Raw genomic sequence first — 14677 nt, 5'->3', positions numbered from 1 at the left:
GAACATAAGGATATTTCTAATGTTTGCTGACTCGTTGCATCTCCTTGCGGATGTCTTTATCTTTGTTCCTCATCTTGATCTTCAGGTCGGAGATGGTGACCTTCAACTGGGTGTTGTCCTTGTCCAGCTTCACCATTTCTTCCTCCAGCTGTGCATGAAGAGTACTTAGAGTACAGTAGTAAAGGAATACTAGGAGTACAGTAGTACAGTACCACAGGACTTACTTGATGGATCCTTTCTTTCTTCTCATTGATGCTTTCTTGTTGCGGCTCCATCTGCTTTTTCAACTCACTCAACTGGAAATCAAGAAGAAACTTGAACTTCTCCAACTCCTGGTATTTCTTTTTCAAATCAGAGATGGTCTTATCCTGTACGCAAACAGAGGAAACAAGACAATGTGATGCCCTTTTCAATCCATGAGAGGACTTTCTTTACTTTGAACTCATCAAGTCCCTCAGTGAGATACAGTCATGCCTCAGTTATGGTGCTTCATTGCTTCCAGATTGCTTGTCATTAGAACTTTTAAAAAATCTGTTTTAACATTATTAGAGTCCTGTAGAGCTGAAATAACACCCCTATAGTACACTCCTATTGCCCAGGCGTGAGCACAGGAGCAGGATGAAGGGAGTCAGACAAAGGGAGAGAACATAGTTACATAATTAGAGATCACAAGATGGGAAGGGGAGGAAAAATAGCAGCAGGAAACAAAAGTTTTGTGTTTAATGGCATGTTTCCTGATGCAGTCTCTTCCATGAGCGCATGTAACCAAAGCCAAAGAAACATTGCATATCATATTAGTACGTTAAATATCCATCTGGATGTCATCATTGAAAGTGTAGCACAAGAAGAAATCAAAGTGGACAAAAGACTTGACGCTACTACTACTACTGTGTACCATGTTTGATATGAACTGGTAGTATTTGAAACATCTAGTACAGTACATCTGCCATCAAAAATGATTCTTATGGAAAATGTGAGCATACAGAGTCTCATATAGGAGCTTTACATTGCTACCTTGTCTTCATTGGTCCGCTTGTGGCCACCAATGTGCCATTTCAGGTCTTTGATGTCATCCTGGAGGGACTGGATGACGCTCAGCAGCTTGTGTCGCTCCAGTTTGAGCACGCTGATGTCTGCCTGTCTGTCATCCACTTGCTTCTGCAGACTGGACAACTGCACACACACACACACACACACACACACACACAACAGCAGAGATGCTCTGTATTGGCTTTGGTTCATAGCCCATATTGGACTTCATGACCAATACCAATACAGGCAGCTGCTGGATCCCGAGGTGTTCTCAGGCCATCAAGTCCTGGGTTTTCCCCAAGACCTTCTAATGGTTGAACGTGCCCTGAACACCTCCCTAGGGAACCAGATACCCAAACCATCTGATCTGGTGGAGGAGCAGCTCCCCAACTATGGGTTCCTCCAAGATGACTTATTTCGGCCGCTTGTACCCATGAGCTGGTCCTACCCAAAGTCGATGGTCCTTTGTCTTTCAGCTCAGGTCCCTCTTCACCAAAACAGACCCATGAAGAGTCAGCATCACTGCAGACGCCGCATTAATTCGCCTGGTAATCTCATGTTCCATCCTTCCCTCACACAGGAACAAGACCCTCCACTCGGAATAGGACCTCATTCCCAATTCAGCAATAGCACTCCACCCTTTTCCAGGAATGAACCATGGAATCAGACTTGGCTGTCAATCCAGTGAGAGGTGAAGATCACGGCACAGTGAACATCATCTGTGAAAAGTGAAGACCCAATCCTGCAGATGGCCTCAACACCGAGGAAATTCACAGACAAATTCTGCCCTGAAATATTATGAGCACAACTGGTGACTGGGACTGGGACTGGGACTGGAGTCCAACCCTCACTGGGAAGGAGTTTGGCTGATTGCCGGTGATGCAGACCAAGGTCTGACTCCGGTAATACAGGGAGCCAACAGGATTCCTCAAGGAACATGGTCCAATGCCTTCTCCAAGCCCACATGCAGACTGGTTGGGCAAACACCCATGGACCCTCCAGGATCCTCTAGGACCCTGCCCAGAGTGTAGACCTGGTCCATAGATCCATGACCAGGAATAAAAACCACACTGCTCCTCCTGAATGTGAGCTAGAACTACCTGGGCCAGATATGATATACCACAATAACAATAATAAATCATTCCAAATGAATGTGAACTAGAACTATGTGGGCCAGATATGATATACCACAATAACAATAATAAATCATTCCAAATGAATGTGAACTAGAACTACCTGGGCCAGATATGATATACCACAATAACAATAATAAATCATTCCAAATGAATGTGAACTAGAACTACGTGGGCCTGATATGATATACCACAATAACAATAATCAAGATTGGTAGGAAAAGTCGAAAAGTCACCTTTTGCTTGATAATAGTAGCATCTTCCTGGAGATGTTTGTTACTTTCTTTCTCTGTCAGCAGTTTCTTCTCGTACTTGATTTGCATGTCATGGATTTTTCGGACTTCATCCTCTTCTAATTGCTTGATGATGTGTTGGAATTTCAGGCTCTGCTGCTGCTCGTCTCTTTGACACTGAAACACAAGTACACAACTATTGGTCATTTAAAGCCTTCATCATCCTGCTTTACCAGACATGTCCTGTTTTTATGGGGGTCCTTGGGGTTCTGGGGTACTTTTGCAATGAAAATGTATTCTTACAGGCTGATTTTTGTAGATACATGCAGTTTTCTTGTGTTAGAATGCACAGAAAAGGTATAGCACAGTACAGTACAGTATCCTGGTTTTCACTAAATATGGTCACCCAAGGTAAATCACCCTGCTATTAAGTCATCTTGGTAAGTCCTGGTGGTAAATCCTGGTGATAAGTACTGATGGTAAGTCCTGATGGTAAGTCCTGCTATTAAATCATCTTGGTAAGTCCTGCTGGTAAATCCTGGTGGTAAGTCATCTTGGTAAGTCCTGCTATTAAGTCATCTTGGTAAGTCCTGCTGGTAAATCCTGGTGTAAGTCCTGCTGGTAAATCCTGGTGGTAAGTCATCTTGGTAAGTCCTGCTATTAAGTCATCTTGGTAAGTCCTGCTGGTAAATCCTGGTGTAAGTCCTGCTGGTAAATCCTGGTGGTACGTCCTGCTATTAAGTCATCTTGGTAAGTCCTGGTGGTAAGTCCTGCTATTAAGTCATCTTGGTAAGTCCTGCTGGTAAATCCTACTGGTAAATCATCTTGGTAAGTCCTGGTGGTAAGTCTTGCTATTAAGTCATCTTGGTAAGTCCTGCTGGTAAATCCTACTGGTAAAACATCTTGGTAAGTCCTGGTGGTAAGTCCTGCTATTAAGTCATCTTGGTAAGGCCTGCTGGTAAGGCCTGCTGGTAAGGCCTCCTATTAAATCATATTGATAAGTCCTGCTGGTAAGTCCTGCTGGTAAGTCCTGCAGGTAAGTCCTGCAGGTAAGTCCTGCAGGTAAGTCCTGCAGGTAAGTCCTGCTGGTAAGTCCTGCTGGTAAGTCCTCCCAACATACCTTAGCCAGGAGCTGCATTTTCTCTTCCAGTTTAACCTCATGAAGCTGGCTAAGCTTCTCAACTTCTATGGATTTGCTTTCTGCAGCTCCCTTCAACTGTCCCCTGTAGTCTTCCTGCATGTTTTTACATTTGTCCTGAAGATCCAGGTACTTTTCATGCTCCACAATCAGCTTCTGACTGTAGGATGACTCTGTTTGATAATGACAGAATTAAAAAAGACAAACTGATGTCTTCTTGTCTGAACTTGTAAACAAAGTAATGGCATTCACAGATGATCACAATGCATACGGAGAGGAGGAAATGCAATTGTTTATATTTACTTATCAAATGTGAAACTTGTTTGCGGCCTGCGTCAGTATTAGCATGTTTGGAAGGCAGATGCAAACAAGCACAGTGTCAATATACTTACTGTATTTGTAGTGTGATAAATAAGATAGAGACGTATGGTCTATCCAGCAATATCATCGTAGAGCTGCTGGAAGGGCTGATGTTTGGAGCCAGCCACAAAAATGAGCCATGCCATTCATTTTAAGAAAAAACTCCTCACAAAACTGCATTTTCACCATGGACCGATATCCAATTTGGCCAATTTACTGTCTGTACATGGCCTGGTGCCACAGTTTGGACACCCGTGTTCACAAAGCTTTTGTGCAACTTAGTGATCTTACCTAAGTCCTGCACTTCTTTGGAGTGTTTCCTAATGAGTTCCTCATAGCTCTGCCGATGCTCAACTTCCTGCTTTTCCAAAGCTCTTCTCATTTCCTGTTGTAAAGATCAATATGACACAACATTCTATACGTGGATCCAGAGTGCAAAATGGGTCAGTATACATGTTTAAGACAATTCCAGTTTGAATCGATTTAAAAAGTGTGTTAACCATAAAGTATTTTTTTGTGTTTAAGTGCGGGTGGATATTTATGATAAAATACTATTGATGTCAAGATGTGTGATGTTTTATAAATATGCTATAGTTTTTGACCAAGTTGACTTGTTACAAAGTCCATCATTTTAATAATAGATTTATTTGAACAGAGAGGCAAAGCTATAACATCAATTAACAAACATTGTGACCCCCACAGAGCAGTCTGCATCTCCATGAAACACACAAATGACTCCTGTCCCTTTAAGGAAGTAGTCCCGATCTCAATTCATTGTGTGGATAAAAGACACCAGTCACACAAACACTCTCCTCCATTCACATCTCTCCACCACCATGGGGAAGACCAAAGAGCTATCCAAGGACCCCAAGGACATGGATTGAAGCTTGGTGAGTAAGAGAGCCCTATTGGTGTAATTATTGATCAATACCAGAACTCCAAGATAATTGTCAATCACTCACTCTGTAGCTCCATGCAATGACTGTTGTGAGAATGACCAAAGTCAGGTGGGGTAGGCTCCTACCACAATGACCGCCAGGGACGGTACAGAACAGACACTCCATTCAAGATGAGAAGATGATATCTGACAAACCTGTTGTGCTTTTTCCAGAGCTTCCACTTGCTGAGTGAACTTGTCACATGACTCTCTCATCTTCTCATTGTAGTTCATTTCCTTGAGTCGCAGCTGGTACTCATTTTCCATTTCAATCTCCTCCAGACGCACTTTCAGCTCCAAGATCTTCTGAGACTGAATCACAAGAAACGTAAATATTAAATGTTGATTTATTTGTCATCACCCCTCGCCACTTTGAATTTGGCAGCTTCACTAATGGTTGTTCAAAAATATTTCAATGAATAAATCATGCTATAAATCATGTTACGTTGCTGCAGTAACCCATGCCAAGTTAAAACTGAACTCTGAACACATTTATAGTAACAGAAACACTCAAGTTTTATTTGTGTCTTCAATGTCTACTATATTGGGTAATAAGAGTGTAAAGGTGACTATAGGGGTGTTATTTTACATCTAGAGAGCTCTAATAATGTTAAAAGCCATATTTAGGACATCATGCAATATATTCCAAGTATTTTATTTTGCCCAAAAATAAACACTTGAATATCTGCTTGTCAGCTTGACTTTTCATTTCAATGCAAGCTATATCTGAGGAAATTATATATTTATGTTTATATAAACAAAGACAGTTACAAGCCGCCCTCTGAAAGCAATCATAACCAGGATGGCCTTCAATTCAAACAAACTCGCCACGCCTGTTTTAGACAAATTTCTTTTTTGCAGCGTAAAGGAGGCCCCTTCCTACACTCTTTAAGACTCTTATGATTATTACATTAGATAAGATTCAGCTCCATGAGACCCCTCCCCTCTTCTCTCTTCAATTGCTATTGTTCACTCATCACGGAAGCCAACAAGCTAAATGCACAATGCAAGTTAAATATAGCATAAAATGTATCGTGACTCAGCACTAATGAATGATAACATAAGATAAAAGCTCGAGCGTACGTAGTAATTCTACACACATTTTTAATAAGCGCACGTATGTACTGCTCATCGTGTATAAAATGTGACAAGATGCAAATAAACAAACCTTGTCTTCCAAGCGTGACTTGCTAATGAGGGTCTCTTCAATGTGTTTGTTGTCCTTTGTTCCGCAGTCATGATCATGAAGGATCTTCCACAATGCCAGGCAGCTGTCTTCAGAGACTGTAAGTAGGAACTGATCATCAGATGTGATCGCCATCTGAGGAGGGAGAGTTGACCAACATCAGATGTTATTATGCTTCAAATAGTCCCTGGAACATTAGCATTTTATTGTGAAAAAATGTATATATAGAGCGTGCCTACCTTGGTGACAGGGCCACGGTGAGCACGATAGATCATCCACTCCTTCTCACAAGGGGATGGGAATTGAATTGCCGCAATGTTGCCAGTATCGGTACCAGCGAAGACGACATTGCCAGAGCGAGACACTGCCATGGCTGTACAAGCTATATCAGCCGCAGCAACCTGGCTCACCATCTGTGGAAGCAAATATGAATATGTGTGAATATGCCGGTTCAAAGTCGTTTAAATGCACAAAGAAGCTCTGAGACCAAATGTCACACAAACATTTGCAATGTTTCCTGGGCTCTGTGTAAGTGTGCGCTGATTTTCAATATATTAATGTAGCAGATAATGTATACATCATTGGAGATGTAATCACATCACTATATTGATGAATAGATGTGGTGTAATGCACAAGTTAGCTGTGACCGATTTTTCAGGTTTCTGATTGGCCAAAGTGCACATGGCAGCTGGTGAATTTCTCCCCAGCTGATATGAAGACCTGCCATGACCCTACAATATGCTGTAGCTTCAACTCTTCAAATCCAATACATGCTCAAGACTTTTGTATTGTTTTCTTGCATAATTAAGCACTGATGAAGCAGAATGAGGAAATGAGTTTTGTGGTTGTTTCCTGAACTTGATGGACTATCTCAGCAATAATGTTTTCCACAATACCCCCTTTACCTGACAAGCCCGGAGTTCTGTCAAGGTGTGGTCTGAGGCCACAGTGAGTACGGACCTGCCGTCAGAAGTGAAGGCTGCACTTGTAGAAGTGCAGGACTTGAGGGCGGTTTCGGACTCCCGCTTGCCAGTGTGTGTGTTCCAAACACACAATGTACCATCCATTCCACATGACACCAGCCGACTGTCGTCCATGTTCCACTTCATGTCACTAATCTTTCAATATACACAAAAGGACATAAATATGTGAAACAAGAAGGCACAGTGGTATGAAAGAATACATTTCTGTGTAAACAGTGTGACAATGCTGAACTGAAACACTATAGAAGCAAAATGTTCATTTTCACGAGCAGAATTTAACATATAAAAAATGGCAGTTACAATTTCAATTAACTCATCAACCCCAGCCATTTTTCAAAAGGAGTCCATCTCGGTACCAGCCATTTGTGATGATTTTATTTGATTATTCAAGGCACACAGAATATTGTATTCTTGGGCTGCATAGACAAGAAGCCAAAAGAACCAAAGAATGATTAGACTCTCATCTTTTATCAGAATAAAGTCTGTTTCTACCTTTTTCCAGCGGTAAAACAAAGGTAAGTTTCCGCAAAATATAAAGAAAAGGGACAAGAGGCAATGTGAAATGACTCCAAATTGTCCATAGGTATGAATGTGAGTGTGAATGGTTGTTTGTCTATATGTGCCCTGTGATTGGCTGGCCACCAGTCCAGGGTGTACCCCGCCTCGCCCGAAGACAGCTGGAATAGGGTCCAGCATGCCCGCAACCCTTGCAAGGATAAGCGGTATAGAAAATGTATTGATGGAAACTATTTACAATTTTCACAACAGCAACTGAGCTGTGTGTGTGCATGCGTTTAGACACGAGTGCATGCGTGCACATGTTTGCACATGCGTACATTAAAATTTCCCTTCAATGCATAACGTCCTTTGCATAACACGGTGAGATTTTTCACTTGCTTTTGGTGGAAAAACTTAGGGCTTCCCTGTCATAACGTAAATTCAGTTTGCTTTTTATGCTTGGCTAGGAATGGGGCACACCATTTTGTGCACATTGTTGTATGACAGACTCACCTTTCCATTGTGACCTTTCAGACTGTGGATGTTCTCGAAAGAGGTAAGAGAGTAGATATGGATGACATTTCCACTAGCAGCTGCAAACAAGTGGCCGCCATGACTAAAAGAACACTAGAGGTAGACAGAGCAAAAGAACACATAGGTTAGACGTGGACAAACTACAGCCCACAGACCATATGTGTTTAGATATGGTCAACTTTCCCAAATGATTTTATTAAAAACACTAAAGCTCTGTGGTGACAGTGTTTGCTATGATATTTTGACCATAATTCTTAAACCATTTAAGTTTCCTTCAGACTCACTAAAGTATCTGTACATGTATATCTATCAATCAAATTAATTCCTGCATTCGGCGTTTTCCAGTCATATCTAAGTAGTTACGGTTCGCCAAAGGACTGCATACAGCAGTTCCCAAAAGACAAGAGTTTCATACAAAGCAGAGTGGGGGTTTGTTTACAAAGCCACATCAGCCTGTCTGATGAGAAGGGACAAAAAAGCAAGTTTAATATGGCAAAGTTCTGCCGAAAAGTCACATTTTTCATGTTTGTTTTCCTGTTTGTCACATTTTTGTTGCAAACAGGTGGAGAAGGTTGTCCATAAGGTAAACAATACAAGACTGATACAGGAGGAGGAATTCCCTCTAACTACTAAAGATGATTAGAAGTTTGACTCTCTTTATTTCGCTTCTTCAGTAAAGCGAAACAGTTCAATATCAAATACAACTATATACAGTACTTAAAAATACAACTTAGTTCAGCTTCTGTATGTTTGTCTCCTTGTTGGTGTAAACATTGCCCCCTCCCTTTGACTTCGTCTTCTTCACCTTTTCTTTACTAACTCACTTCTTTACTTGCCAACTTGCTTTAATTGTGACAAAAAATTGACATACTAGTTCATACTCTAAATAGTATTTCCCAAATACTTTATTCATGTACATTCTGTGTGCCTTATTCAGTAAAAACCTGGAAAATGATGTTGTGTATTTTTGACTTGGTCTGTCATGTGACCTTGGTAGAAGACTTCGAGCCCACCCCCATGGCCACCATTTTGAAGCCATTGTGGTCAGTGAGTCAAAAAACCTTTGCCCACCCCCGATGTAGGTAATATTTCAATTACCTCTTTGCAACTTTGAATGGTGAAGTCCTTCAATGTGCAGACGTCATCCACATGCAGGCCCATCAGCCAGAGTTTGTCTGAAAAGCCCACGAGCAGGAAGAGACCAGTGGGGTGGAGAGCCACACTGTATGGTTGGTCATGGAATTCCTTCACCACTTCTAACATTCTGTTAATAGACAGAGAGAGATAGTCTTTACACATATTTACAGATATAAAGCGGGTACACGCCTTACATTTTTGCATGTCTTTTCACGACACTGAAGATATGCCACTTGGATAAAATGTAGTCAACATACACACATTAATTGTTTAAAATGCTGGTTACAAAAGCCAGTACAAATGCTCTACTTCAGTATGTCACAATACATGTTGACATCCAGTGCACGACCCTACACATGTACCAATTTCTGGTCCAAAAATGGTCAATTTCTGGTCTTACTTTGTTTCATAGTTCCAGATGCGGACTGAGTGGTCCAGAGAGCAGGTGGCTACAATCGGCTTCCAAGTGCAGACAGACAGGTCAGTGATGCGTTCTGAATGGAAGGGCTGTGACAAGAACTCAAAGTGTAGTCTTCTTTCCTAGTGGATAAAATATGTCATGCAAAGTTAGCCTTAAAACAAATACACACAATTCTTTTACAATTCAACACAAAAGTCTTTGTGTGTGTTCTTATAGTGTGTTATTGTGCTGACCAACACAGTCCACCACACAGTACACAGTGTACCAGGCAGCACTACATTGGTGTGACATTAATGATAATAATAATAATAATCTATGGTACAGTATATTTCTATACCTTCTTGATGTCCACAGAGACCATGTTGATGCCATACAGTTGTCCTCTGTCAGTGCTGACGGCCAGGGTTTCCTCTGATGGACTCATGCACATGGTTGTGATCTCCTGGCATTCCACTGAAGTCACATGACTATTATCATGATGGCGAGGGATCTGACACAAGCACACGCACGCAAACGTGACCGTTGATGTTGCCAATGTTAGCAAAAAGCGAGTGGATATTTACCTGTATCTCCCTGCTCTTTCTGTACGTGTTCTTTGCTGTCTTTTCATAAAGACAGACGCTACCAGGTTTTGAAGAGCACGCAAAACCTTTGGAATATTTCACAACAGATGTGATAGCAGTCAAAACGGGCCCCTCCTTGATATCTCTGACTCTGGTCTTCTTCATCTCCACTTGCCTATACAGAAATGAAATGTCATATTTCATTCAAAAGACAACAGAAAACATCATCAATGGTAAAAGTAAAAGAGGCTGAAGGTGGGACCTGTCAGGTATTGCCAATGCAGCCATATCCAACTCCCAGTGCAGGTCTCCATCTTGAAAGACCAGCATCCTGCCAGTGCTGGTTGCTGTTATCACTTGATCCTCAGCGATCCAAGCGTGACTCACAAAGTTCATGCACACCACTTTTGGAAAGCTGCTCTGCTTGAAAGATCCCTCTGAATAACACAAGACCTGAAACACCCCACTGCCACTCACACACACCTGGGCGTTGTTGTACGGGTTGAAGCTGACCTGAAATCAGCAAAGACTAGTTCAGAGATAGAAGACCAATCACAATATGAAAGACTAGATGGGAAAGGAATATGTAGATTAGTTAGCTGCTAAACTGAAAAAGTACTTGGGCAACAGCCTAGGACTAGGAAGAAGACTAGTTTGGACTACAAAGAAGACTAGTTGGGGCATGAAAAAGACTAGGTAGGACAGGGGAAAAGATTAGCTAGTTTGGATATGAAAGAAGATTAGCTAGGATTAGAACTTAGATGACTGTTTCAGACTAAAAAGAAGACTAATTGGGGCATTGAAAAGACTAGTTAGGACATGAAAGAAGATTAGCTAGTTAGGCTATGAAAGAAGATTAGCTAGGACTAGAAAGAAGACTAGTTTGGACTAAAAAGAAGACCAGTTGGGGCATGGAAAAGACTAGTTAGGACATGAAAGAAGATTAGCTAAGACTAGAAAGAAGACTAGTTTGGACTAAAAACAAGACTAGTTGGGGGATGAAAAAGACTAGTTAGGACATGAAAGAAGATTAGCTAGTTAGGCTATGAAAGAAGATTAGCTAGGATTAGAAAGAAGACTACTTTGGACTAAAAAGACTAGTTGGGGCATGGACAAGACTAGTTAGGACAGGGGAAAAGATTAGCTAGTTGAGATATGAAAGAAGATTAGCTAGGACTAGAACTTAGATGACTGTTTCAGACTAAAAAGAAGACTAGTTGGTGCATGGAAAAGACTAGTTAGGACATGAAAGAAGATTAGATAGTTAGGCTATGAAAGAAGATTAGATAGTTAGGCTATGAAAGAAGATTAGCTAGGACTAGAAAGAAGACTAGTTGGGGCATGGAAAAGACTAGTTAGGACATGAAAGATTAGCTAGTTAGGCTATGAAAGAAGATTAGCTAGGACTAGAAAGAAGACTAGTTGGGGCATGGAAAAGACTAGTTAGGACATGAAAGAAGATTAGCTAAGACTAGAAAGAAGACTAGTTTGGACTAAAAAGAAGACCAGTTGGGGCATGGAAAAGACTAGTTAGGACATGAAAGAAGATTAGCTAGTTAGGCTATGAAAGAAGATTAGCTAGGATTAGAAAGAAAAACTACTTTGGACTAAAAAGAAGACTAGTTGGGGCATGGAAAAGACTAGTTAGGACATGGAAGAAGATTAGCTAGGACTAGAAAGAAGACTAGTTTGGACTAAAAACAAGACTAGTTGTTTAAAAAAAACAACAAAAAAAAGACTAGTCAGGACATGGAAGAAGATTAGCTGGTTGATGAGTTGGATACGAAAGAGCTGTGGACTGAGCGACTCGCCTGGTTGACGGGATTACTTTCGTTAGTAGTCTTCATTGTTGACACAACTTTCTGCTTTTCCCAAAGCCATAAGAAAAGCATGCATTCTCGTCCGCCCGTCTGAGCCAAAAGATACTTTGAATTGGGGGAGAAAGCCACGCACACAAAGTCTTCATCAACAATGTTTTCAGCAGACAACATTTTTCTCTTTTTTCCTTCATCATCCTGCAGGTCAAACACTGTGATGGCAGCCTTCCCTCCACGCTCTGAAATGGCCAAGAAACGCCTGTTGGCACTGATGGCCATGGCACGCATTCCTTGGCTCTTCTCTGATGCTGTTTAAAATAAAACAACACATACACACCAAACATGAATGGAAATCCATAGCAAATACAACCAACTCACTTGTATGGATTCTTTACATTTAAACCATGAGAAGACATTTGTCCTCAAAGTCTAAATATCAGTGATGTTATTTTCTAACGTTTCTGAAATATCTTTTCCACAAGTAGGATGCGAGTTGGAGGAATAGGGTAAATTCTAGCTGGACTTTGATGAAGTGAGGCAGTGCATTCCTAGAAAGGAAAGAGTTGTCACTGGGACAGACCTGAATGGACATGTTGATGCAGGAAATAGAGATGATGAAGAGGTGATGGGCAGGTTTGGTATTCAGGAGAGGAACACAGAAGGACAGGTGGTGGTTGACTTTGCCAAAAGGATGGAAATGGCTGTAGTGAGTACTTTCTTCCAGAAGAGAGAGGAACAAATGGTAACCTATATGAGTGGAGAGAGGAGAGGAAATGTGGTATTGCATGAGGAAGTCTGGAGTGACAGAGAAGTATGTTAAAGTGGTGTCAGACATGTATGAGGACTGTAAGACAATGGTAAGATGTGCTGTGGGTGTGACAGAAGAGTTCAAGGTGGAGGTGGGACTGCACCAAGGATCAGCTCTGAGCCCCTTCTTGTTTGCTACGGTGATTGACAGGCTGACAGATGAGCTTAGACAAGAATCTCCATGGACTATGATGTTTGTAGTGATTATGATTTGTCGTGAGAGTAGGGAACAGGTGGAGGAGATGCTAGAAGAGTGGAGGTTTGCCCTGGAAAGGAGAGGAATGAAGATTAGCTGCAGCATGATGGAGTATATGTGTGTAAATGAGAGGGACCCAAGTTTCAACATTGTGTTCAGTTATTCTGAGAGGAGGGGTAATTTACACTGTTACCCAAGATGCACACTAACTACTTTGCACTGTGTGTGTGTTGTGATGTCTTACATTACTCATGATAAAAGTATTCGCTGGCCACTTTGAGAAGCACTAATGCTCTGTATATTCATTTAACATAATTTAAACTGTGATACTGAATGTCTTACTAGCACTTATGCAATGTTTGACACCCTATGAATGCAAATGAATTAAATGTTAATGGAAATGCGCTAGCTTACCGGGCACACCGCCATTTTGGAGAAGCCATGTCCTCGTGTAGCCACTAACTGACACACAATGTTGCCATTTGTACGATAATTATTGTACAAATCAATCACAACATGCCATTATGTAATAATTATATAATAATTTGACCCCTTCATTACAAAGTAAACACAAACAGGATACATCTTGCCAGAAGCATGATGTTGTGCATTGTCTCACGTGCCTCTTTGCAGCCATGTGAGGGCGCTGTTCTGTTGCTAATAGTATTTCAAGTTACACTGCATTATAGGCTAGATTTTAGACTACGCAAATGTTTTACTGTAGCAAATGCAGAGCAAGGTCAAAGCTGGTATGTACAATAATTTCCCTCAAAATACACTGGCGTGTACAATAATATCCCTCAAAATACGCTACTTGTAAGCTTCTTGTACAATTTGTCAATTTCCATCTGGCAACACTGGACAGGTGTCACATGACAACCATTCCCAAATGTTTCCTTTTCGCCACTTAGGGACTATAGACTATAAGTTCAAGTCAAGCACAAAGCTCTTTAGGACACATTTTATCACATTCAAAGTGTTTTTAATAATTTTTAAAAACTTACCGAATATGAATTTCTGCCGCTTGTGTACAAAGTTGTAGCAAACACAAGTTTTCCCACACGGAAAGACAATATTTTGATCGTCATAAAAAAGTATGTTATTTGTCACATCTCTTTGTAATCCAAATAAGAAAGACTGAGCAAGAACGTCCGCCATCTCGGTTGTTTGCAGTCATTGACAATAAGACTTTACTAGCTACCGGTTACACGAGTTACCGTCAACAACACTGTTTCCCGGCAACTGAGATCTCGCAGCAAGTCCCGCGAGATGTGTGAAACCATTTGGTTGCTCTTTTTCATTCTTCTTCGTTCGTCCTATTTCTCAGAGCCTGTACTGTATAACGGGTGTACAAAGTTTTTCATCGAGGGCCGTTTAAAGAAAAATTAAAGGATGAACGGGCCACTTATTTATTATTTTATTATTGTCAGCAACACATGCAAATATATGACTTATGTCAGCTCTGTGATTTTAATTTTTAAAAATATTTCAACTTTCTTCTTAGTTCAGATTCTGTATTTAATGTTGTGCATTTAAGTTTTTGTCATTCCATGTTCAAGTATTTCGTTTTTTTGTCATTCCATGTCCATACTGTAAGTAAATACACAGTGTGTATTTAAATACAATGTGTGTATTTACCTTTTTGCTTTTATTTATCTGACACCATAACTGAAGTTTGTGTTCTGTGCAGTTGTTTACGCTA

At 40.9% G+C, this 14677-nt stretch overlaps 1 protein-coding gene across 1 annotated transcript; it reads right to left on the bottom strand.

The window, feature by feature from the left end:
* Positions 1–14675, bottom strand: cfap57 (cilia and flagella associated protein 57). The gene is made up of 18 exons (XM_078798414.1): positions 13980–14675; positions 11967–12280; positions 10418–10668; positions 10156–10330; positions 9930–10082; positions 9572–9711; positions 9133–9298; positions 8014–8127; positions 6925–7137; positions 6259–6432; positions 6002–6154; positions 4990–5145; positions 4188–4281; positions 3519–3709; positions 2402–2575; positions 1015–1173; positions 225–368; positions 1–148 (listed from the first exon to the last, which is right to left on the bottom strand). Exons 1-18 carry the CDS (start codon positions 14131–14133, stop codon positions 17–19), a joined length of 3057 nt encoding a protein of 1018 aa, XP_078654540.1. The 5' UTR covers positions 14134–14675; the 3' UTR covers positions 1–16.
* Positions 14676–14677: the final 2 nt, after the last annotated feature.

This window comes from Doryrhamphus excisus, linkage group LG18 (genome assembly GCF_037039965.1).
Source record: "Doryrhamphus excisus strain RoL-2023G ecotype Guam linkage group LG18, RoL_Dexc_Guam_v1.1, whole genome shotgun sequence".
Classification (NCBI taxonomy): domain Eukaryota; kingdom Metazoa; phylum Chordata; class Actinopteri; order Syngnathiformes; family Syngnathidae; genus Doryrhamphus; species Doryrhamphus excisus.
This window is presented reverse-complemented; position numbering and strand designations above follow the sequence as displayed.

What these genes read in the sequence shown, in the direction of transcription:
- cfap57 (XM_078798414.1), bottom strand. Translation starts at nt 14,133, where the DNA reads ATGGCGGACGTTCTTGCTCAGTCTTTCTTATTTGGATTACAAAGAGAT. An exon ending in AAAGTAATCCCGTCAACCAG is followed by an intron (nt 10,669 to 11,966) that starts GCGAGTCGCTCA and finishes TGCTGATTTCAG; the next exon opens with GTCAGCTTCAACCCGTACAA. An exon ending in AGAAAGAAAGGATCCATCAA is followed by an intron (nt 149 to 224) that starts GTAAGTCCTGTG and finishes CTTCATGCACAG; the next exon opens with CTGGAGGAAGAAATGGTGAA.